Below are 26,133 nucleotides of genomic sequence, written 5' to 3'. Positions count from 1 at the left end.
ATTGGGAGTGGAAGTGGCTCAACTTCACCTTACTGCAATGCATTTACACATACACACACAAAATCTAAAATAGCCTTGTACAGTTGATATTACTATTGAACATAAACGTACTCAGCAAAAAACATAAACTCCAATAACCACCACCTTATAAGTTGCTGAGGGAATTTTTAATTAAGAAAACGAACGTTTTCGGTCTATTCAATAGACCATCATCAGGTTAGAACATACAAAAATGGAATACATTATAATTATAATGTATTCCATTTTTGTATGTTCTAACCTGATGATGGTCTATTGAATAGACCGAAAACGTTCGTTTTCTTAATTAAAAATTCCCTCAGCAACTTACAAGGTGGTGGTTATTGGAGTTGATATTACTGATTAAATGCTACATTTAGCTATACTTATTGGGTTTTGGGGTGAAGCTACCCCCTTAAAACATCATTAAAATGTATTGTCATTGTCTTAACTATTTCCTCAAAGTCCTCTTTTATCTTAATTAGAAGACTAAAACTTTGAGGAAATGGCTAAGACAATTCTTTCAAAAGACTCAAAATTTGAGGACATGATACAAAGTAAGCTAATTGAAAAAAATTAATTTCAAGTATAAAAACATTTCTCTCTATAATTTGAAAGCTAAGAATATTATTTTAAATTAAAATTCAATATCAATGCTTTAATTACAAGTGCAGAAGTACAGGTATCTCTTGCTTAATGCAAGATTTGATTAACATGCAAAATTAATTGCGGCAGTTCCTTTATACTGTATCTGTGGCTTTACCAGCTGTCTTTATTTAACATAGCAACCGTATTTTGATTAATGCAATTTTTATATATGCAGTAGGATTGAAGGATTAATTAACCACATTAATCAAGGGCTACCTGTAATTACACAAAGTAAATATATTCTATTCTAATATAGTAAAATGATTACAAAATACTTATTGTGTGCCTCTTCTATATCAGTTTTTAAGAGTTAAAATGTTAGCTAAAATTTAATACTGCAATTTAACTGTATTAATAGAGAATGCAGATCCTACTGTTTTTAAATTACATTTATGTCTTGATAACTGGTTATTCAGATGGGCAGTTGCATTTTCTCAGTCCTTTCAGTTTTCGATAGATGCTAAATAGAATTAAATTCTCATTAATTTGTCATAGATTCAGATATAAACTTCAGTTAACTGGTTGAAGTTAGAGTCAAGATTTTCTATACTCATTTTTCACAAAAATAAGATAGTTATTTTCATAAAAGCAGGTGGCTGAAAGCCAAAGATTTCAGTACTTTATTTAAAGAACTCATTCACTCTGCTGTTCATTATTCAGTGTGCATTAAGTAACTTTGCAACACCTATGCTTTTTAAACTTGGCATAAACATTTTTCCTTAGGAAACGAGAACAATGAAAATTCCAAGGCTTTGTTCCCTTTGCCTTGTTGCCCTTTCAAATTTTACTTAAAATGTAATATTTTTACTGTGGTGATAACACCAGAGGACGCTTTGCCTGTTTTGCATTCTTTTACGGAGGCAGTAGCCTCAAAAGAAAGGTCGTCTCCAAGGGACTGTGAAACCTTAAGGACTGCTGATGGTTGTGAATGGCGGAAGGAAAGACAAAAGACAAAGTCTCAACTTTGTAACGTCGTATTTATATTTTTTATATTTATTAAATGTAATAACGCCGGCCACGTTTCTTGTAATTAAGTTTTACTTTAAATGTATATTTATTTTCTTATTGTGTAATTTGGATATAATTTTAATAGATATCTCAACAGATAACTATATTTTACATACATGTGAAATAAAAAACAAACTTAAGTATTGTATCTTATGTTAGCATCTGCTAACAAAGGCTATTTTTCCTCTGCTTAATCTTGTCTTGAGTCTTGGGGAAAAGCAGCTCGAGACTTGAGATTTTTATAAAAATATGTTTACAAATTATAAGCAGAAAATTTATTATACATAATAATTTTAAATTATTAATTAAAAAATTATAGTAAATTTTATCATACACGATGGCTAAAATTTTGATTACCATCTAATGAAATGGCCACTGGTAATAAATATATATATTATAATTGACCCATTAAACATAACATATATCTAATGCAAATGTTTAAGTTTTTTATATATTGTTATATATGATTAATAATACTGTAGAGCATCGATTATCCGACTTAATCGGGGACTGGGGTTGGTTGGATAACTGAAAAGTCGGATAACCAAAAAGTATGAAAAAATACATTATTAGTATAGTGTATTAGGCCTGGTTTAAGTACTAGCCTCCCTTTCATGGTCGAGCCAGTGCTGCCAGCTAAAACATGCAAAAATTTAACAAAAATAATATTAAAGTAGTCAAGACAAGTAGCCAAATATTGTAGCGCCACATCACTAGCAGACATTTGAATTTGCCGACTAGAATGCGGTCGGTTAACCGATAAGTCGATTAATCGGGGGTCGGATAATCGATGCTCTACTGTAATTATATATTTTTGTTTATTTTGTGCTTATGTTTTCACTTTGTATAAATTAATTCAAAATAAAACTTGATTACAATAAAACTTTCTACTTTAATTTAAAACATACATTTAATTCATTGAATAAATATATTAAAATAATAATACATGCATTGAAATATAATAATTATAAATAAATAAATAATTTTTATTGACAAAATTGTATAGTCTAGGGCAGTGATTTTCAACCACCGCCCTAGATTTTTGAAATGTGCTGCCACTGGATACCCATACATAAGTGATGTCGGACAAGTAGTTCAATCAGTTCTACCTTCCTAGGGCATGTTTGGAAATTGTAACCGGTGTTACCAGTAACCGCTGGTACTTACCAAGGCGTTTAGAAAATGTGACCTAAATAACCAACCGCGTTTAAAAATCACTGTTATGATGTCACCGGTTGTCCTGCGGTACTTACTGAAGTAACCGTGTGTGCCGCCAAATTTTTAAATTATTAAAAGTGTACCGTGACGAAAATGGTTGAGAATCACTTGTCTAGGGAGTGGAAAAATAGTCACAACTCAAACCCTGTTGGTCACTCTGCTTAAGTTTGATAATTACCAGTTCCATGGACAATCAGTTAGGCCACGTTTCTTTATGCAGCGCTTGAAAAGCACTTTACAGCGAACACGCCGAAACTGGTTTCTAATTGGTCAACAGTGCTCGTGACGTCATTTTGCTACACTCTCGCTGCATAAAGAAACGCGGCCTTATCAAGATTAAATTATCATTGTAAAGATTACTGTTTATAATTAACTTATGGGACTTATCACACATTAAGATTTATTTATAAATCATTTATTATTATGATGATTACACCATAAATAATTTTAGGTTTCCTTGTATCAAGATTCCCTAGTATTTATAGGAAACAAAAATAGAATACAGTAGAGTCCCGTACAACGCAGGGGATTCATTACGCATTATAGGAAATGGCGATATCGAAACCTGCATTATCACACGATTTATGAAAGTTTAAACCTTGGCCTATAAGTTGGAAAAAAACATGTACCTCTGATTGACAAAATTCAAGGCTTGTTGCTTGCTTTATTTGCACATTGTATGGGACTCTACTGTATATTAGATGATTTCCATGCTGATTTTAATTAATTAATTGAATATTTTCATTTCATTAGAAATTTTTTAAAAAGCATATTTATTTAAAAAATGGAAGAAGTGGAGACTAAATTAATATTAATTTTATGATTATGTTGACATCATCTTGCTTTTAATAATAATTGGTTTTGTTAGAAATCATGAAATTCTCTTAATGTTATATGAGTAGAAAATTCAAAACTTTTGTTTAACTTTTAAGAAATGCTTAGAATTTTTCCATAAGTTTTCTGATACGTGCTTCTGAGAAAAATTTTCCATTTTTAAATCATTTAGAATATACAGTATATTTCCACAGATAAGACGAGGTATAAATTTTCGTCAAAGTTTTATAATAGCATATATCTGTCCTATAAGACAGCCTCTAAACTGTCAACGGCCTATGAATTTCCTTTAGATCAGTCAATCGTCATCTGGATAATAATACTGTATAGCATATATGGAATTATGTCCTATTCATAATTTTTCGAATGATCAAATTTTATTTTCTTGCATCTGGTAGCACTGCCTTGCGATTTTTGCAAACATTTGCACTGATTCGGGCATTCGGGTAATGACCTTGACTATTCACAAAAACGTCATATGGGCTATTTAAATACATTGGGGAGTGATTTGTTTATTTTATAACGGTTTTAATTTAGATAAATTTCAATCTAATTTTTTTTGTATCTGTCCTATAAGATGACCCCGGATTTTGGGGGCCTTTTTTTATGGTTTAACTATCGTCTTATCTGCGGAAATATACAGCAATTAACTTTTTTATTCGTTGTTTTGTTTAAAAGTAAGGAGGTTTGATTAATTATGCTAATCAAAGTTATCTCTTCTGCTCTTTTTCCGGAAACTATTGTATTGCAAACCTGTCAATGTCACACAATAAAATTCTATCAAATCTTAACTTTATTTATTTATAATAATTGGATGAATTGTATCATTTAAGATTTTCATTTTTGTTAACTTTAATTATGTGTTTTTATTATCCATCTTTTAGAGTTTTAAAATTGGGAGATATGCAAACTACAGAAGTAATTAAAAAAGCAATTGAAAATAAAATTCCTTTAATGTTGAAGTTTCTTAACCACGAAGATGAAGATGTGTCGCAGTCGGTTTGCGAGTTTGCCAGAGAGTACCTTCAGTATTTAAAACATGAAATAAAACTATCTTCTTATGATGATATGGAAAAAGCTAATGTAGAGGTACAAAAAATATTTTTTAGTAATCTAATGTTTTGTATATTATAGAATAAATTGGATCTTACATTTACTGATAACATTTTATAAAAATGATGGTGTGTGTAGTTTACATTTCATTATACAGTAAAACCTCATTAAGTGTAAGGTTGGTGAGGTTATAATGGCATGGTTGTGTTTAGTGTGGAGCCATAGTGCTTATCTTAATTGTATTCGTACAGAATATAAGAGAAAATGGAATTCATGGACCTATCAAAGGGTGGGGGGTAAACAACAATAGGTTGAGTTAAAAATACCGGCAATTTGAACTTAAAGAGATCAATTATATGGAAAGGCCTATGTACTGTGCCCAGGACCTGTTGATAGCTTTCAGTTAATGCAGATCGACTCGGTGAGGTTTTACTGTATTTACATTACTTTAACATAACTATAAAATTTGTTAAAAGATTTTTAAATACAAAAATAAATTTTTTTCTTAATTTATTTGTTGCATTTTTACAGGCAATGATATATATTATTATAAACAGATATAAATATGATGAAACTTACAACTTTGCTCATCAGGTTAGTAAATTATAATTTTATACAATGTAAATAATAACCTTGTTGTTGTTGATGATAATTTCTTTTTGTTTTATGAATCAAGTTTTACATTTCTCATAGATTAATGAATTCTTCAAATGGTCTTCAGTAGACTAGGTAATCTCTACCTAGCCCAATTCTTGGATATAAATGTTATTGCTTAATTAAACATATTATTATTATTATTGCTAATTTTAATTATTTAACAAGTAAAATGGCAAAGCCATTTTTGGAACGAGACTATTTCTCGGAGAGCGCAAGCAACGCATGCGCAAATCTCACACTCACGCATGTTTGTAGAAACACTCTCAGCATTTTGTATTTTCTTTTGACCTGATTCTTGGTCCCCTGACTACCTACAAGTCTGGTTTATTTTATGTGCACACAATTTGGGCATCAAATATTCTGTGCCAAATTGCAACTCCTGACATGTACTCCTTCATACCTCTAAGGTGTGCAGCCATTGACAGCAGCACGATAGACGAGAGACAAGACATAGTCTCATCAAAAACAGAATTTTTGTAGATACTAAAGTCAGATAATGTGAAATGATTATCGATTGTGTCACACACATCCAATATTAAAAAAAGTAAAATTAGAATGCACACTTTTAACCAGAATAAGATAAAAATTTTGGGGGCTAAAGGTGCTTAACACACTAAATACTTTTTCAAAATATTCTTTGATAAAATGGGGGTGTGTCTTATATGCCATAAAACATGGTATATATTCATACAATTTATATTATTCTTATTGTATGAGTGTAGATTGTATTCCTGCAGATGATTGATTGTTCTGTTTGAATATCAGTAACTGATGAAACTTGAAATAAAGTAGATAAAAAGTACTTCTAATTAATATGAGAATGTATAACACAAAGTGATGATATAAGCTTAAGTAATATACTACACAAATATACATAAATGATTACAATTATTATGACTACTGAAGAGAAATAATTTATAAATGATTCATTTAAACTTAACTTTGTAGTTCTATTTTTGAAAATTAAAGAATTTCTGAGCCTAATATTACATATGCAATTTGTGACACATTTCTACAATAAGTCGCATTCACACATTCATAATTCAAACTTTGTTAAAGTTGACTTTTCTTTTTTATAATTCAATATTTTATATAAACATGAATAAATATGGAAGCCATTACTTCATAACAACTATTTATTTATTAAGTTATATTATTTCTGTAATCTTTTAATAATTACAAACATTTTATTTTCATCTTAGGGAGAAGATGAAGCACTGTTTGACGAATATAGAAAAAGTTTAAAAGTTTTATTTGACAATATTGCCCAATTGGTAAATAATATTTACTTTTACATATGAATTGAATTTTCTAATTTTGTTTAATAAATTATTTTCATTTGATGAGGCTCATTAATTTTGTAGAAATTATAAATTAAAATTACACTGCTGGCCATTAAAAATGCTACACCAGGAAGGAAAGCAAATAGCAGAATCATATTTATTGTACACATACAGTATAATGGGAGGAAGACAAGATTAAATTGACAGGTAATTTTGAGGTACAGAACATGCAGAAATCAGTACCAAGAGCAGCTGCCTCTGGCAGCAGTAACAGCTGTAATCTGACTGGGCATAGAGTTGAACAGAGTTTGGCTGACAGGTATGGGCACAACAGTTCATGTGGCTTTAACTCTATTCCAGAGTTCAACTATCATACTGGCCGATGAGTGGTGGCATGCCAGTTTCTTGGCAACCACTGACCAGGTATTCTCAATTGGTGACAGATCTGGAGAAAATGCTGGCCAGGGCAACAGTCAAACACCCTCTGTATTCAGAAAGGTCAGACATGATGCATGACAGCATTGGCAACATGCGGTCGTGCATTATCCTGTTGAAAGGTAGCACGATGGAGGCCTCAAAGATAGGGCACAGCAATGGATCTTAACACATCAAAAATGTAATGGCAGCTGTCAAAATTACTGACTATGTGACTAGGCATCCTGTATTATCGTTCCAGGTGCTGGGCCTGCAAGATGATGATGAATGCAAAGTGGCAATGATTGTTCTCCTCAGTGTCTCCAAACACCGATATGGCCATCATGATGGTATATGCAGGACCAGACTTTGTCTGAAAAGATGTGACTCCTGTGTCCATATTCATTATTGACTGTTCCATTGTAGGTGCACCTGTCTTTGCTGTAGCATCAAAAGAAGATGCAGCAATGGTCACTATGCTGATAATCTGTGGTGCTGCAGACCTTGTCGCACTGTCTGCAAAGACACTTGTTGTTCTGAAAGCAGCCCAAGTTCCTGACTCAGGGTGTGTGACATGGTTGTACGATCCTGCAAGGCCATGTTGAAAAGATGTCTGTCCTCTCAGGTGTTACTGACCAGGGGATGCAGAGATCCTGCATGGCATTCTGTGTGGCCCTTCTGGACTCATCCATTCCATATTCTTGTGACAGTCATAGAATTATGACAAATGCAAGCAGCAATAGCATGGAACAATAAACTGCAGTTTCTGTAGGCCACACTTCTACCATGATCAAACTCTGACACATACTGGTAGTCATTTCTCCTCCTTCCACAAGGCATAACCAAAGTTTTATACAAGCAACCAACATGAGAATGCAATTTCCATATGAGAAACCAGATTTACAATCTTTCCTTTTATACAGAATGTACTCCTACCTGCTTTGCATGTGTCAAAATTCCAATCATTTGCATACTCAGCATGTTGTACCTTTCATGCAAATTTCTCATTTGTTACATGCCACCTTCATAGTGTAGCAATTTTAATGGCCAGCAGTGTATATTAACTGAGATTTACATTAAAAAGCTTTTGACTTTTTAAAGATTATTGTCTCATTGCTTTTATTTCAAAATTTTCTCTCTTAACTAACAATTTATTAACACTTATTACAAAAATAAAGACAGAGTCCTAAGGACTCTACTGTCTTTATTATCCAAACTTGAACTGACTTCAAAAAATTTTTCTATTATTCAAAATCAACATTTTGAGCAAATAATTGATATTTATTTTTATTAGATTATACCTAAATAAAAGACTTGTGTTTCTTGAGGATAAGGTTTTAAAATAACCATTAAATATTTACCTGTAATAAGCTAGCATTGAAAGTTATTTTTGAACTATTTTTTTCCGAACAAGTATTTAAATAGAAATTAACTAAGCTAACAATGACTTTTCTAGGAAAGACATGGTTCAATGCTATGAAAATTACATTATTTAACTCGTTATTTCTAAGTAAGGTGAAATAAGTAATGTCCCATTTTCAGTTTATTGTCTCTGTGATGCCACGTTTCATATACTCTTACGGAGTCATTTGGCTAAACATCTGACTATTTATGCTAAGTAAATGATTCTAATTAGAATCGTTTACTTGGCATAGATAGCAAGAAGCATAATCTTCTAGTAGGACCATCCATGCCGGTAAGGTCTATGAAGAGAAATGAAGCAAAAAACACAAGGAGCGGAGTGGGTGACTGCTGAACAGTGTCTGTCCTCACTTGTTTTAGTTATTTTTTTTGTTTATTGCTTTTGATCTTTAGTTAGTGATAAGACCTAAAATTTAAACAACTGGTTTGGTTATCACAAAAAATTTAATGTAACTAAGGGCAAAAAGCAATGAAGAATAAACTTGTATTAAAAGAATTATTTTTTTTTGTCTTGTGACTTTCAGTTCTTCCCAAAGATAATGAAACAAAAGTTTATATTTATATTTTGTTAATTATATCAAATTAGTATTCTTTTTTAATATGATAATTAAATTATTTTTTATCATAAGAAAATTAGACTTTTTATAATTGAACGTGTGATTGTAATGTATTGATTTTATTTAAAAAAATTTTTTCTGATACGTTTTGTTTTATTAACATATTTAAAATTTATACTTAAAATTTTATACAGGGTGTCAGGACTTTTCAAAAATACAGTCATATCTCTGTTATTTATCATTTAATTGTGGTTGTTTAAATGTTACTTTATTTCAATAGCAAAAGCCATTGCAACATCAAATGTAGTCTTATTCCAACAAGTAAGCTCTGAAATTACACGTTGAAATGTCTTTCCTGCATTGAACATTGGACAAGCAGGCCAGTTAATGAGTAACTCCTTTTAGGGCCAAAAATTGACCTTACTATCATTACATATTAGTTTAAATTTTTGTTGCTTTGGGTTTTTGTCCTTGCAAACAACTTTTCCATTGACACCATAATTTGTTAATTAGGCCAATTTTTTAGCTAAAAACTTTATTTTTTAAGGGGTTAGTTTTAGGCCAATTTTACACATGACATGGCAATGTTATGGCTTTGCCATTTAAACGAAATAACATTTGAACAGCCATGATTGGATGATAAGTAACAGAGATATAAGATTGTATTTATAAATTCTGACACCCTGTATATGTATGAGGTTACAAAAAAAGTACTTTGTTTTAATAAGATTTAAAATCTTTAAATGATTGCTCTACTTTTAAGATATTGTAATAGTATTTCATTATAAAAAAAAAGTAAATTACTAACAAATACTTCCTTTAAAAACAGGATAAAGAAATGGTTTTAACCAATGTTCGGGAAATGATTGTAAAAACCTTGCAGCAGTGGCGGACTGCTCCGTTTCAAGATGTCGAAGTTGCTATTACTTTTCTTTATCTTTTGGGAGAAGCTATCCCAGTAAGTTCTGTTATAATTGGTATAAAATTATTATTTCCATTCAATAAATTTATTTATCTGTATTAAAAAGAAAGTAGTCTATCAGTTTTTTCTTTAATTTTTTTAATTTAAATAAATTTATAGCATATGGATTATGGCTCTAAAACTGTCATTTAATATCAGACTTATTGTAGTGTGATAAAAAAAAAATTTATAGCAGTTTTACAATATGAAAAATTAACGTAGGAAAATAAAATTAAAAATGTCGACTAAAATATGTAATATTCTTTAGATTGATATTTAAAATTTATATTTCTATTAAAACAATCCTGGTAAATGGCATATCACAATACTTCCAATAAAGAATGCTAATCTCTCGCGTTTAAATTACATATGTAAACAGTACTTAATAATGAAAGTGAAATACTCTTTAATGAAATAAATTAAGATTTCAAAAGATTTATTTTTTAGCTTTGAAAAGTATTTAAAAAGTAGCCCTTCAAATGAAGACAAGAGATGTTTATTTTGATGAAGACATTTTACACCAATTTACAAAATCTTAACCAAAGCTAATGCGAAAAGTAACAAAGAATAACTCTTAGCTACAATAAAAATATAACAAAAATAGTTTTAAATTAAATGTTTTTGTGGCTGAGTTATCAAAAGATTGTCTTTTATAGAAGTGTACGAATCTTGAATTTTCAAATGTTACAAGCATTTAAAGAATTGGGCTTTAAAAAAAAGAAAGAAAGAAATGGTCTAAATGTCAGCTTTCTATTTGCTGAGAGCCCAAAAGGTTAGAAAGTATTTGATCAGAGGAGAATCTGATCATTACAGCCAGTTACTAAAATTTTAAACAGTCAAATATTGAAAGAATTGTAATAGACATACACATTATTGTCAGAAGATAGCAGAATGTAAAAAATTGGTGTACAGTAAGACCCCACTTAATGCAGGGGATACATTATATTAACTTGCATAATAATATATGTTAAATAACACAGAAATGTAAAGTTCATTTTTGTGAGCTCTTCTGAAGTCCTGGCTCTTCTGAAATTCTTGTTCTTTTGCAATAAAGTTGTGTAGTTTCATTTGTCGCTGTCTTTTTCTTTCCTTAAGCAAATGTTGGTAGCAAGAGATCGCATCCAAAATGCCTCGTCTTGCGTTTGCACTCCTTTCAAAATCTGGATCATTCTCTACAATTTGATCATTGATTTTCGTTATCGTTACCAAACTTTTACTAAGGATATCTATAGAGAAATTCTTTGGGTTCTTCATTTCAAAATCACTATTTTCCAGTTCTGTATGAATTCCTTGTTCTCCTAGTTCTTGAAGGTCATTGTTGGTAAGGCTCTCACCAGGAACATACAGTTATTCCTCAATATCCTGCTCGTCAACATCTCCTAGTCCTGCTGTATCAATTAGATTGACTTTGGTCAACTTAACGATACAGCGATAGGCTCTTCTCATTGAGAATTCTTGAATACCTTCAGCCATAACTTCTTCCACACTCTGTTCATGCATTTATCAGCTAATTTTTGCCGAGCAAAGTCAATACTGGCTATGGTATCTGTGATGTTATATTTTTTCCAAAATTGCACCAAACAAACATAGATTTAAGAAAAGTACAGTACTACGATGAATTGCTATGTTTTGCTGATTGGTTCTTGTTTGGGAATAATCTTATTATATACGAATCAATGAAATGCCGATATAATTTGAATCAGTGTAAATTTTGAGCTTGTTTTTAGGCATTACATCGAATCAGCGTTAATTGAGGTAGCATTAAACGAGGTCTTACTGCATAAAAAAATGATGAATTTGGTTAAAGTAAACATCAACAATATTTAATTTTTTAATTACCATATTTACTCGCATATAAGACGAGACTTTTATTCGTTTACCACAGCTTCAAATTCCTAGGTCCTATACATGCAAGCGAAAGATTCTTTGCATTTTTGCAAATCATTTTTGTGAACCATGTATTTGCATTTTTTACTGGATGCTTACCCTCTTGTATTTAAAAACATGAGTATTTTATCTGGGTAGTTTGAATCATTCTTGTATATTGTCAGAAGTAAAGATGAATAGCAATAGGAAAAGCAAAGCTTTTGAATTGAATTCCAGATTGAAATTCCAAAATCACACGAGAGCACGATATAAGTTTTAATCCATTCCCATGTGAAGACATGATTATTTGGAAATCAGAATTCAGAGAAACTGATAAGTGTAATCAACGGAGAGTGGATTCGACTGTTAAGAGTTGGCAAAAAAAGGTTCCTGATTGTCCAACTTTACATGAACAAATTACGTTGTCAATTTTACGAAATTTTTCCTAAAGTTTAAAATGCCAGTAATTTTTGTGGGACAATGTGCGCATTTACGTTTATTTGATATTTTACTTGTGATAATCCATAAACAAAGATCAACTCTCCCTGTACAGCAGTAAATATCATCCTTGGTACTTAGACATATTTAAAATACCATCTGTTCAACCATATATGTTGTATTCGGTTAATTTGAATGTAAAACGTCTTATAGTCCAACTCCGTTTAAATAAATATTTGCTTTTTGTTAACAATACTTATATAAACTTTTCAACTAAAAAATGTTTTTTATGTAACTCCGACGATTTATCACCTTACCATTTAATATTAAAATGTTAAAAATTAAATGATATCCGTGAACACTATGAAATGGCTCGAATTTGTAATTGCAACTCGCTAATAGAATTGTTAATAAACTTCAATAAAATGAGCAAAAAGAACTTATATAAATTTTATAATTACTTTAGTAAAATAATCGATATTTATAACAACAAAACAAGTTCATATCAACTAATATTCAAAATAAGATATCATTAATGTAATATGACAAAAAAAATTGTAATAATTAAAATAAAAATGTACCAGACGTATTTGTGAAATAATATGTGTAAATTAAAAAGTATTGTTATGAAAAAACAAGAAAACAACGTAAATGTAAACCCCCTTGTAACAGGGAAAAAATTCCCAATGGATAATAATAAATAATGATAATATTTTACTTGTGATTAAAAGAAATAAAATTAGAACTGCATTAATAAATCTAATTTTCTTTATTTTGATCTTTAAAGTCACACCTCATCCTATATGCGAGTAAATACAGTATATAAAAATAATTTTTCTTTATGAAGTTTCTGCTTGTTTAATTTGGGAGAGAAAAATATAATATATAAAATATTTAAATTCTTTAATATAGAATAAATTAAACAAAACTTTAGGTCTAATCTTTCATTAAACGTAAGAGAATATATTAATTTTTCATTTAACGTACAGTACATATAATATAATTATAAGAATATCTTTCTATATCTTGTAGATACTGTACCTCCATCCAGCTCATCAGAAACTATCAATAATTGTATTGATGTTGTAATTAGAATAAAATGGAAATCTTATTATTAATGTAAATGTTAAGTGTAAAATTTTATTTTCTAAATTACAGGCTAGTCAAGTAAATCATTTTGCAGGAGAAAGTGATCGACAGGCTTCCATGACAGAGATGTTGCGATTGGTAAATTTTAATATTCTGAAATTCTTTATATTAAACACGTTTAAAGGATTTTGAATAATCGAGAATTTACCGTGTATTGGATTCAAATGCTTTTCTAGTATACGCTTACATAGTTTGTACTGGAAATACATTATGTCGCTAATTTACATCTACATATATTAGTATCTAAAAATTTAGAAAAGAAATAAAATTAATGTGAATTATGATATTAATTTTGTTATTTGTAACTTTAATAAAATATCTATAATCTTCTTATTGTATTATTTTAAATTATGCATTCATATTAACAGAAAAATAAGATGATATTAAAATAATTTTAAAAATATTTTGATTTTTCAGTTAGTTACTAGTGGAGTTAGCAGATACGGCCATATTGCTGTTACCTTGCAATTTTTCGAGACAATTGTGAGATACGAGAAATTTTTTATTCAGGAACCGCAACATATTCCAGACGTATTAGTGAGTTATCTATTAAAAAAACTAGTATTATATGAGAATTTTTAAAATTAACCAGCCTATTTAATCATTCAAACAAATTTAAATTTGTGGAATTAGTTTCTTTATATTCTATATTTTCTGTTTGTAACTGATAAATTATGATATTTGATTATATTGTAATTAGAGATGATAACCAATACCAATCTGATAACAACAAGCATATCAGAATCAGTTTGTATATTGTGCTGTAAAACTAATCCGTCGTAAACAAAGTATCCTCTTTGTGTGTGGTTTGCCACTGATGACCACGTGACATACAGTCGCTGTTCGTTTTAGAGGACGCAAACTTAGTGGGGAGAAGTGCACAGCGGTAGTCGGAAATTTATTACCAGATTTGGCAGTATTTCAAGCAATTTAGTGATTTTTGCGATGATTTTTTCAATCGAGAGTTTTCTGTACTGCTAGAAATTTATTCAAGGTGTGTTCAAATTTCTTCCCAAAAAACAAGGCTGGAGTTGAGCCTAAAAGTCTAGACAATTAACACTACCCGGGGCTTGGATCTGAAAGTTGCCCATAAATTAATTTGCGAACTTTTATTTCTTTATGTTTGAACTAAAAGGTTATTGAACAAATTGAGTATTCTCTAATCCTTTTTTTTCCAAACTTATTTGGTCTATGGCTTCCATAATATGAATGTAAATTCCATAATTCCTTTGTATAAAAAATTTCTACAAAGAAGCCATATGCTTTTTAATTGCTTTTGAATGGGCATATTTTGTCTTTTGGTCTGTAATAACAAATGCAAAGTGTATGGGTAAATAAAAAACTAAGTTTCGGACACAAATTAATAAGATTATATTCATTTTGTAAATAAGACATTAACATATTTTAATCAACTTACAATTTTATGACATTTTATTCTTATAATAAAGTCAGTGGGAAGGATGAACTTGCTTGCTTCATTTTTTGAAATCTGAATAAACGTTTGGAAACTGAAACTTGCATCTCTTTCTCAACATTCAGTTGCAATCTGTATTTGGTTTTGATGGCTGCCAATGCTGAAAACCCTGTCTCTTATAAGTAGGATGTTGCAAAAGGGATCAAAACGTTTAAGTCCTTGTTACCTACTTGGGTACTCCTGTTTCACCAAGCTCCTAAACTCTGTAGTGATGAGGAAATGAACTGAGATTTCAATGTGGAGTCTGATGAAATATCAGAATATCAACAAATTGCTCTTGTTGTTTAATGGTGAGTGTTGACAAGAGTTTATTGATGGATCTTTGGTCTAGTTGTATTTTTTCAGAAGAGGTTGACCTGTACTTGTCAAAATAAACATAAATTTCAATTCTTCACTCAATTCCAAATCATTGTCTTTGGAACATGTATACAGAGAGCAAGAAAGCAGTAATTTACATCTTCCAACTTTTTCTACAATAGTAATTTCTTTGTGAAGGCTAAAGTTTTGTCTGATGCTTTTTTTTTATAGCTTTAATTAATTGTGTTTATCTCAGCAATCATGTAATTCTTAAATTAAAATGAGAATGAGAAAGTAAGGTTGAGAAATAAATGAGTCTCTTTGAGTAGTGCTGTGTCAATATATCAAACCAAAACTGATAAAATACTGACTTTTATCAACAATGTCAAATATCAGTACAGTGGTGCCTCATATAACGTACTTAATCCGTTCCAGATGCACGTCCGTTAAGTGAAACGTCCGTTATACAAAACGCATTTTCCTGTAGAAATACATGTTAAAACATCTAATTCATTCTGCAGCATAAAATAACTGTACTGTATCATAAAAAAATGGAAATGGGGGTATGTTCTTTTATTCCTCTGCGTAACTCTGCGCGAGTGACATCCATTTAAAAATTCCTGCGGAACGCATTCCTAAATTCCGGTGGGAGTGTGCGCCATCGAACGGCAAAAACACCCGCCTGTAGCAGTAGTTTATGGTGGAAAGCAACATGGCGTCCTCCATGGCTCAGATAGTTTCGTTTCTGGGTCCATTATGTGGTTTTATGAATGAAAATTTAGAAATTGTGAAAGCGCAAGTTAGCGCACGCAGTGATGTAAGTGTCTTTATGAATTTTTTTCAAATGGTAGCCGGCATTCTAATTTTTTTCGAATGGTAGCCGGCATTCTAATTTTTTTCGAGGCTATTTTGAATGCTCTTTCAACAAATAATCCATTTTATGGTTAAATTTTACAATTGGTACCCTTCTTTTGCCTTTAAAAGCTCATATTAGAATTATAGATTCCTCCATCACGATACTATCAATAGTGTGGGCGCCGCCATCTTTCTTTCTTTCACCGTCGTTCCTAAATGCCTACAAACAGCAGCGCACTCCCATAGTAGCGGAGACGCAGAGCGACCGCTATTAAAGAACGCACCCATGGAGCAGTCACCAATTATGCCGGAAAGTCCATTGTTCGCAGCCAGTCTGTTGCTCGAGTCATGTAACGGCCGTTATTCGAGGCGTACGTTATACGAGGCACCACTGTATTTGTTGGTAATGAAAAATATCAATTTTATTACTTTTAACATAATGATTCACCCATCTTTAAGGCAATTGCACTAATATTAAAATTTCTGGGGGTTGTTAGAGTTTAACACTAGTGCAATCTCCCAACAACCCAGGAAATTGTTATGTTAAAAGTAGAGTTGATATTTATCAGTTTTGGTGAATCAACATTCTAAAATTTAACATATAGCTATCAATATTGTATCAGTTTCAATTTTGGTTGGTATATTGGTTATCAACACAGAGTTAATAGTGAGCTAAACTACTTTTTTCAAATGATGGTGCCCTTAGTGGAAGACTGCAACACACTGTTTGAAAAATTCTGTTCTAAACCAATGAGCTTTTGTGCTTTCATTTGTAAGCAACACTTGTAGAAGTGCATATCAGATTATATTGGCAGTATTGTATCATCTCTAATTTAATAACTACAGAAATCTATAAATTCAGTCATGTAATCTTAGAAAGGAAACCGAACTGAACAAAATTTGTAATCATTATTAAGAACTTTAGTGCAATAATTTATGCTTTTTTATATTATTATTTGATGCAAAGTGTTACTTTTAAAACAACTTTTAGATTGCATTTGTTGATGAAAGAGGGCTTCGACACAGCAGTCCAAGAATTCGGAGTAGGACATCTTATCTGTTTTCCAGGTTTATAAAATGTTTGAAGTGAGTTTATTTTTTTTTTTTTTATAGTTTGATAAAATCTCTCTTACCTATAGAATACTTACCAATTAAAATCTGTGGAAATAAATTAACACATTTGAATTACTAGCAAAATCTGTTTAATATAGACTAATGTTTTCGACCATCCTAAAATGGCTGTCTTCAGGTAAACTTAAATGGAACAATATTTAAAAAATAGAATGTATAGTGAATGATAAAATTATAACAAAATGTGGTTATTTGAATTACATTCTATCTCACAGGCTAATATAATATATATACCATTATATGAAATAAACACAATACTAAAATTAAAATATTGTCAAAAAACTCCAACACAGATGGTTATGGAATGTCATAGAACATTTTCCAAGCATTGGATGCGGTGTCTGCGTTCTCTACATTCATCTTTCTTTATATGTTGAGAGCACTTAAAAAGGTTTTTTAAAGAAATCTGTTTGTCTGCTGAGTAATGAAAGATTTGGCCAGATTATCCATAAAATTAATATAAATAATTAATATGTCTCTTGATAATTCAACATACATTTAAAGACCGTACAAAATTTAATTTGTAAAGGGACATATTAACATTTTATTACTCATAATAATTTTTTGAGCATACTTTACCCAAAATATTACCCAAAATATGAGATTATTTTTCTTAGCACATTCAAAATTAGGTTAATGTTACCTATGGTAGCAAACATGGCAGCTCGTCTCTGAAACAGTGGGGATGCACGTTCTAACCTATTCCAATAAATTACCCCTATTCTAATAATTTGGTTGGCAATAATCATGGTAATTTATTAGAATAGGTTAGGTTAGAACGTGCGTCTCCACTGTTTCAGAGACAAGCCGCCATGTTCGCTACCATAGGTAACATTAACCCAAAATTATAAATAGAATAAGACATTTATACTTGAAAACTTTAACTTGTACTTACACTTTTAAACAAAACAGAATACACCCAATTCTGTTGTTATATGGTAGATACATTCCCAAAAAAATCTATGTAAAAAACAACCAAGAAAAAAATGGGAGATTAGTTCCAAACCTTAACCTGTGAACACATGCATATTCCCCCCTCCCCACTTGCATAAGGTAGGAATTTTTTGCCGATTTTTCACACAATTGCTGTTCTTCAAATTTGACAATTCTGAAAAATTCTGTAATGCGGTATCTCTACATGTGCCAAATGTTGTTTAGTTTAAGAGATATTGTTTCATTTACAGAACAATGTTCTCAACTGGGCTTCCATTGGGAGTCCTTCAAAATTCTCAATAGCATGAGCTCTTGTGAAACAAGTTCAGCTGGAAATAAATGACAGGAGGGATGAACTGTTCTCAGAAGGACTAGAAAATGATTTTTCCATACTTTTCAGGCATAAAATAAAACCACAAAAGCATTTAAATTGTTGAAGATCATAGTGAAGCAGGCTATCTTATGAAAACATGCATTCACAGGTCATAGCAACATCATGTCAATGCCACGAATAGCTGACAAACATCCATGATGTCATAGAGGAAAATTCCCATGTTACAAATGTAATCATGTGACAATAAGGTGGTTTTTTTCTTAAGAGTGAGATAAGCAGAAAAATTTTTTTGACTGAAATTTTTACACATGGATAGCATATAGCATGAGAATATCATAGAAAGACAGCTAAGTAAGTAAGTTTGGTAAAATTGCTCAAGGAAAAATAGTAATTGCAGAAAATTGAAGGTACTGCATGTGAACGTAGGTTTTAAAACCAAGTAAAATAATACAATAAACCAATTAACATAATAGGATGTGTTTTATTAACTAAAATCAAAGTGTTCTGTTTAATCGGAGAACAGAAAGTCGTAACTTACTTATCGGAAAAATTTAATAAATTTACGTTATTTACACAAATTTTAATTAACTTTTTCAATTAAACACCAAAAGGTATACAAAAACAATTATATATTGAAAGAAATCAGAAGAAACACATTTGTACAAATGAATCGTCAGACTTTGAATTAAATTCTTTTCCGACTGCGTCGATCGTAGGATAAAATCAGAACGGAAGACTGATTTGAATGTGTGTAACAAGTCATAAATAACGGCCAAATCTTTAAACTTACTTGAGCACGTGTAGCAGTCTTAAATGAAAATTCTAAGAATGTTTTTAAAAAAAAAAAGTATGAATATTTTTTTCTCAGAATTAAAATCAAATGCAAATTTTTAGAAAGGCAGACTAATTGAATTGTGTTAGATCAAAACAAATCGTATAAAAAGAGAATTGAATTTTTCCAGATTGCGTTAAGTCAAAATCACGAAAAAGCGTATAAGAACGGAATTGGATGTATAATAAAAATACAATAATTTTTGTTTCTTTATAACAGGGATTCCAAAGTTTCTTGACTGTCAGCCCCTTCAAAGATTCCTTTATTTCCTCTTTTTTCTTCTTCTAATACAGTTAATAATAATAACAATAATTAAATTTGGAGAGCCAACATTAATCCATAAACCATTTTCTTAGAAAAAAAAATCATCTTATGGTAGGTAAATTTACAACATTCTGAATTTTCATAGATGTAACTCATTGGACTAATAATTTTCAATGAAATGTTTTTCAATCAACCCCCAAAATTGCTTTATTTGTGTTATGTTTCCTTCATTTTAATGATTATTTCTACATTTCTTATTACAGATTCTTAAAGGAAAATTGATTTATGATTAAACTATATGCAGATGATACGAATATTAACCGGTTTACATAGGCGTGGTTATAATAAATGAACTTTTTAATAAATAAATAAAAAATATACTTTTAAAATATATATTTTTTAAATTTCTGTTCAATAAAAATTACATGCAGACAAATTTAAATAAAAAATTTAAGTAATTTGATTAAAAAATTTGAATTTTAAATTATTAAAATCATAATTACCCCTCTTATTAGAAGAAAATGCTTCATAAATTTCTATTTTTTAAGACAAATTTTAGAAGATTGAGATTTCCCAACGATAATATTTATAGTAACTCATGAAGTATGCTAATTTCATATATTTTAACTTGTATATGAGAAAAGATTAATGATTATTTTTGAAAAATTATATTAAAAAAACGTTTTTCTCTTTAGGTCTCATGTTCAAAACTTTACTGAAGAGATCTTAAAACAATTACAAGAATTACTAATTCTAGCATCACCTGAAAATGGTTTGTCAACTTCGCTTCTATCACAAGATGATCAATTGTTCCTCTATGAAACGTCTGCCATATTAATAGTTTCAAGTCAGTTTGATTTACAGGTAAGTCTATTTTATACATAAATTTAAGAATAATTGAGGCAAAGAGTGTTAGCAAAGTCTCTTCTGTGTGGCTTACAAAATTGTGTTCACTCTCAAAATTCGATGGATTGATTTTGATTAAACTTTGCCATTTTCCATTAATTGTGATGAGGAATCTAAAAATGTGGTGGAGGTCCATTCAGATGTAAAAAGATAGGTTTCATGAGTTTGTCACTTTTAATCCACTGTGTATCAAAAACAATGTTTGTGTTCACTGATGCAACTGAGCACACCTAACAGAATTTAGTGGTCAAAAATAAAAGCAGCATTACGTGCACCTAATGAAAAATAGGTGCAAAAAATGAACAAAACACAAGAATAAAGCAATCGTCGTCAATTGTTTTATTCTTGTGTTTTGTTCACCATCAATTGCTTTATTCTTGAATTGCTCTCCGTGTCAGCAAGTGCAAGAATTGTCTCTCCATGTACGGCAGACAAGGATCACATCTTCCGTGGTGATAACTGCAAAGTTTGCCTGTCTGCGACCATCAGGTACAGTACAAGGATCGTCTCTTCTGTACCTAACAAGTTCAAGGATTGCTTCTTTCTTTCCAGCTCCACCTCAATTCTACCACAATACGACAACGTTGCAACATGTCCCAGTAATCTATTATAGTTAAAATATATTTAAAAAATTTTGCATTAAATGTTCTGGCAAACTCATAAAATATTTATTTGAAACCTTTCTAGATATTAGTGAGTTTGCTCATTGATATTTTCCATTATTAAATGCTTCGTTATAACCTTGCAAACAGTCATTACATTATAAAATAAGGTTATATGACAGAAGCCAATCAATAATCCTTTGCCTTTAATGGAGTCAGTAAGTTGTAACAAAATTATAATCACTTTTTCAATGTGCCAGGCCAAAAGATATATTTTTATTTTTCTGACATTGAAAGACTTGGTGACCTATGAATTAATACGTGAACATATATCTGAAATTACCCTTTGGAACATCTTTTTATATTAAATAATTAAATATTAAATAAACTAACAAAACATTTTAATGTTATGAGCTGTACATTAAAGATTAAGATATAATTTAATTAAGTTTTTTTATTGTGCAGAAAAAACAACTACTTGTGAAGAGTATTCTAAGTCCAGTAATAGGAAAATTTGAAATATTTCTTCAGAAACTTTCTGTAGAAACAGAAAAAGAAATGCAACGAGTTATCGCCGACTGTATGAGTCACGCTATTGCTGTAACAAGGTGAGGACATACAATAACTGTGTAAAATTATGCTTAAATATATATATTTATCCTAATCGGATCGTTTTATTACAAAGTCGGACAAGTAAAGCGTTCTCGAATCAGCAAACTATGAAATCTTGTGGTTGTGTTCAAATATACTTAGATGCTCTTCAAGTTTTCTTAAGATGTTTAGAGGTATACTATTTTATATGATATAAAATGGCGGATGCTATAAACGTAACGACGATACCAAGGTGACTTTTCTCGATTTAATTTGTAGCTTCCGTACGAGCAAGCCGTATTGCAGTCTGCAGTTCGTCAGTATTTACACAGAATGGTTGTTTGTTTGGAAGAAGAAATCTTACCATTTATCCCCGGTGCAGCTGAAAAATTACTGAGAAGTACGGATATTCGGAGCATTCAAGAGTTCATTCCATTAATTAATCAAATTATTAGCAAATTTAAGGTAAGAATCGTTTGCTTTACTAATCTGTCAATTAGATCTCAAAATAATGAAATATAAATCACATAAAAGAAAATTTCGTGGATACTTTTTATAAAATAGAAATGAATGTTGTAAGGAGTATTGTTTAAACTTATTTTATTATTTATGAATACCATTACACGAGGGAAACTTACAAAATTGATTTCAAGAAATTATTATTAGTAGTAGTATAAACTCTCTTATACTTTTATGTTGTTACAAAATTACATTTATTTATGGAATAACTAGAATGAACAGGCTATAAGCTATTGTTTTTTTATTTCCTTCATTTTTTTATTGTTAAATCCTATTATGTAGAATAGAGAAAATAAATATATATTGTTAACTTAACCATCTTTCAGTTAAATTTATTAATGTTCATGTGAGAACGGGGAGGTAGGCGGAAGCCGTGTCTCCCCTTCTTCGTCTCACTTGTCAGGATAGCTGTTACGTTGCTGGCGCGTTATGTGTTACGCGAGTGGATAGGAGGTGAGATGGGGTCGACGATAAGGCGAAAGCGATATTCGAGACACAGAGGAGACCATTTAACAATTAAAACAAGGTTTATTAATATTTAACAAGGACACACATACAAAAACTGACTAACTTCCCTAAGTCGCATCGGGTTCGAGAGAGAGAGCTTAAAAGTTCGGTTCATACCTCATTAGTTCGTTTCCTTAGAGTTAGCACTTGATATCCACAAGGTGAGGATTAGTATCCGAAATGGGCATAGTTTTATATAGTCGCGACTGAGCGCAGAGATGTTCAGACAGTAGGTCCGAGTCGGTGACGACGAGCGACGGCGTTTGTCTGGCAGATGATATGAGACTCCCCCGAGGAGGTGGAAGGAGTGGCTTTTATAAGTTTAGCCTGGGAAATTAGGTCATGTGATCGTAGGTGGATGACGATTTGTGTCACAAGTGTTCCCAGAATTCAAAATACGTGACGAATTCGAACGTTAAGTATAAACTTAGTTGCAAGATGATCCGTTTAAAGCTTAGGACAGTTATATGGCCGGGGATGCATATTTTCTCGTCCAGGGCTGTTTTTAGACAGGATGTTTATATTAGGGGAAAATTCCTAAAACGAATTATTACAAGTTAAATTCTGAGGGAATTCCAGATCTCACATTCATTTTTGAAGTAATGTATAATATAGGGATTATTATATGTAATGTTTATATGCTATGGACAAAGAAAAAGTTATTGCTGTTACGATGATTGTTTGGTCGTGCAGGCATGATATTTTTTACTTATATGGACATTTTCCAGTAACAATTACATTTGAGACACTATTATTAGATAATTTCTGTTTGAAATTTTATACATACCGTGGTACCTTGTACTTCAAGCCTCTCCTACTTCTTATTTAAGATATGACAAGCATCTGTATGTAATTTGAAACAATATTGACAATGCTGAATTTGACAAAAATTTGCTTTGGAGTTTGAACTTCAAAGGTTGAACTGCACATGTAGTGAAAAATGCTCTTGAAGCATAAAATAAGCTTGTAAACAAAGAACACACCCTGAAATTAGCAATAATGTGGCAGATCTGGCATCCGCGTTTAAGACGAAGTCGACGACGTGAGACCAGTAAATGCAATTTTTGTTTTATTATATAATATTTACGTATTTTATTTATTGTTTTCGTGTTTTAATTTATTATTAAGGCATTTAAATGTGTTAATTTTATCTTAGATTATGTCTATTTGCCATTTAAATTTATCAAAATGGGCATCGTTTAGGGTCTGGGAATGGATTCATTTGTTTTCTATTATTTTTAATGGAAAAAATTGATCTAGACTTCAAATGATTCAAAGTTCAAACATTCTCCCAGAATAAATTAAATTCAAAGTACAAGGCACCACTGTTTATTTGAATTAAAAAGTGAAATGTGCCAAGAAGTTACATTTCGTAAGTAATTACGTTATTTTTAACATTTTAAGTATGTAAGAAAAGAAAGAAATCCCTTAATTAATGCGGTTGATTAATCCTCGATGCTGCCGTGTATATCAAAATCGCATTAATCAAATACGGTATCTATGTTAAGTAAAGATGGCCGGTAAAGCTGCATTAATTAAAACTTCTACCGCATATATAAAGGGATTGCCAGCCGTCTTTATGGAATAAGAGTATTAAGATATTTATCAAATCAAAAAAGTGATTACTAGTTGAAATTTTAACAAATATGTTTGTCATTGGTCCATTAAAATCCATTCTAAAATATACATATGCACAGTTTTTCTGCATTTATTTGGGAACATGTTATTTCTGAGAATTCTGGGAAGAAAAATTTAAATATTATCAGAAATTACTAATTAAAAATTCATTTTTTTTATTGTTTTAAGCACACAAAACATTGATATTTGATAGCATTAATCGTTAATTTTAAAGACTTAGATTTTAATCAATTTCTGTATGTCATTTACGTGAACACACCCTGGATTTAAGGTGCAGTTATCGTGGGTTTTTCAGAAAGAAATAGTGCCGTACTTACTTCGGATCTTTATGCCCTTGGTGTCTGCCATATTTGCGGTTCTCGCCGTGCCGATAGACGAAAACGACCAGCAGGCGCAGAGAGAGAGGCAGCTGTTGCAGCGAAGTTATTTTCTTTTTATCGCAGCCGTCGTGACAAATAACGTCACGGAAGTAATTGCGTCTCAAGGTAAAATTTAATTTTTAATACATAGGAATTTAACTCTCGAATATAATGTTTACATTTTTTCAATAAATAAAGATTTTAAAATGTAATTCATTCCGGATTTTTAATGTAAAAAGAAAACAAGCAATATAGGTTGTCTCAAATAATAGAATCAAGTAAAAATTCAAGATTACATTAGAGAACAATTGTATTAGACCTATAAAACATTTACACATATATTTTATTTTAAGATATGACAAGCATCTGTATGTAATTTGAAACAATATTGACAAAACAGTAAAGAAGATCCCTCGAGTCCGATTCTTACTTCATCTAATGATTTGCGTTGCCATCAAAAAATTTTTATTTAACTTTTATAATGCGTTACGACCTTTTTCAGACGAACGGGCACATTAACCGATATGCTCCGCAATACATGCCGAAATGCATTGGTTAAAAAATTAATGTTTGAGGCGGTCCTAAGAGTTTGTGTTAAGAAAGTTAGATTCCGGACAACATCGGAAATTCTTTAATGTGGTATGAATTTGACTTGCTCGATCTTCATTATCACTTTTTTCATTGCACAGACTCTGCTCTATTAAGCATAATAATAACAATAGTTTTTTGGAGAGAATTATTTTAGTGATTAACTATCATTGATCTTGTATCAGGAGAAATTGGCTTAATGTGACTAATTGTTTAACACTTACACTATCACCATTGCAATGAAAAGTTACTTTATGAAAAACAAATCGGCATATTTGATGTACATCACCAATTAAGAATTAAAAAAATAATTTTTTTTACGTAAGCAATATTTATGGAATTATACACGATGATGTGAAAGTGACCATTGGCACCTACTCGAGGGCAAAACGATGAAAATCCATTAAAATTATTCCTGGGAAAGTATGAAACAAAGCAATAAAAATACAATCTTTACAATATTTTTTATAGTTCTGATGATATTAATAAATAAGATAACATTTATACCACAATGAATTTATTCTGTTACACAATACTTTTTTTATAATTTCTAATTTCAGATATGCAAAATTTAGAACAAGTCCTGTTAACAATAATTCAAGGTGCTGTTGATTTTCCTGATCCAGTTGTAAGTGCTTTATTATTTTGTTTACAGTTACCTCTATAAGTGCTAATCGTCCATGCCGGTAAATATTTCCAACAAAATGTAATTGTTTTTATACCTTCTGTCTTTCGCATTGAAATCAGTTTTGAATTACGTTCTTCTACGGACCTAAA

General features: G+C 30.7%; 1 protein-coding gene across 3 annotated transcripts in view; it reads left to right on the top strand.

The window, feature by feature from the left end:
- Positions 1-26,133, top strand: part of LOC136969976 (exportin-T-like) — a 62,460-nt gene that overhangs the window by 33,330 nt on the left and 2,997 nt on the right. For 2 of the 3 annotated variants that reach the window (XM_067264340.1, XM_067264338.1), the window contains exons 10-22: positions 4,611-4,815; positions 5,311-5,373; positions 6,639-6,710; positions 9,942-10,070; positions 13,536-13,604; positions 13,944-14,063; positions 17,144-17,238; positions 20,342-20,510; positions 21,620-21,762; positions 21,840-21,939; positions 22,025-22,210; positions 24,687-24,894; positions 25,917-25,984. In XM_067264340.1, coding sequence (XP_067120441.1) covers positions 4,611-4,815; positions 5,311-5,373; positions 6,639-6,710; positions 9,942-10,070; positions 13,536-13,604; positions 13,944-14,063; positions 17,144-17,238; positions 20,342-20,510; positions 21,620-21,762; positions 21,840-21,939; positions 22,025-22,210; positions 24,687-24,894; positions 25,917-25,984 — 1,627 coding nt within the window. The remainder of the gene's footprint in view (positions 1-4,610; positions 4,816-5,310; positions 5,374-6,638; positions 6,711-9,941; positions 10,071-13,535; positions 13,605-13,943; positions 14,064-17,143; positions 17,239-20,341; positions 20,511-21,619; positions 21,763-21,839; positions 21,940-22,024; positions 22,211-24,686; positions 24,895-25,916; positions 25,985-26,133) is intronic. The other variant, XM_067264347.1, reaches the window with a different exon arrangement.

Source organism: Centruroides vittatus, unplaced genomic scaffold (assembly GCF_030686945.1).
Source record: "Centruroides vittatus isolate TY-2023 unplaced genomic scaffold, ASM3068694v2 contig_1042, whole genome shotgun sequence".
NCBI lineage: Eukaryota > Metazoa > Arthropoda > Arachnida > Scorpiones > Buthidae > Centruroides > Centruroides vittatus.
The sequence above is the reverse complement of the archived record's forward strand: the minus strand, read 5'-3'. Positions and strand labels throughout refer to the sequence as shown.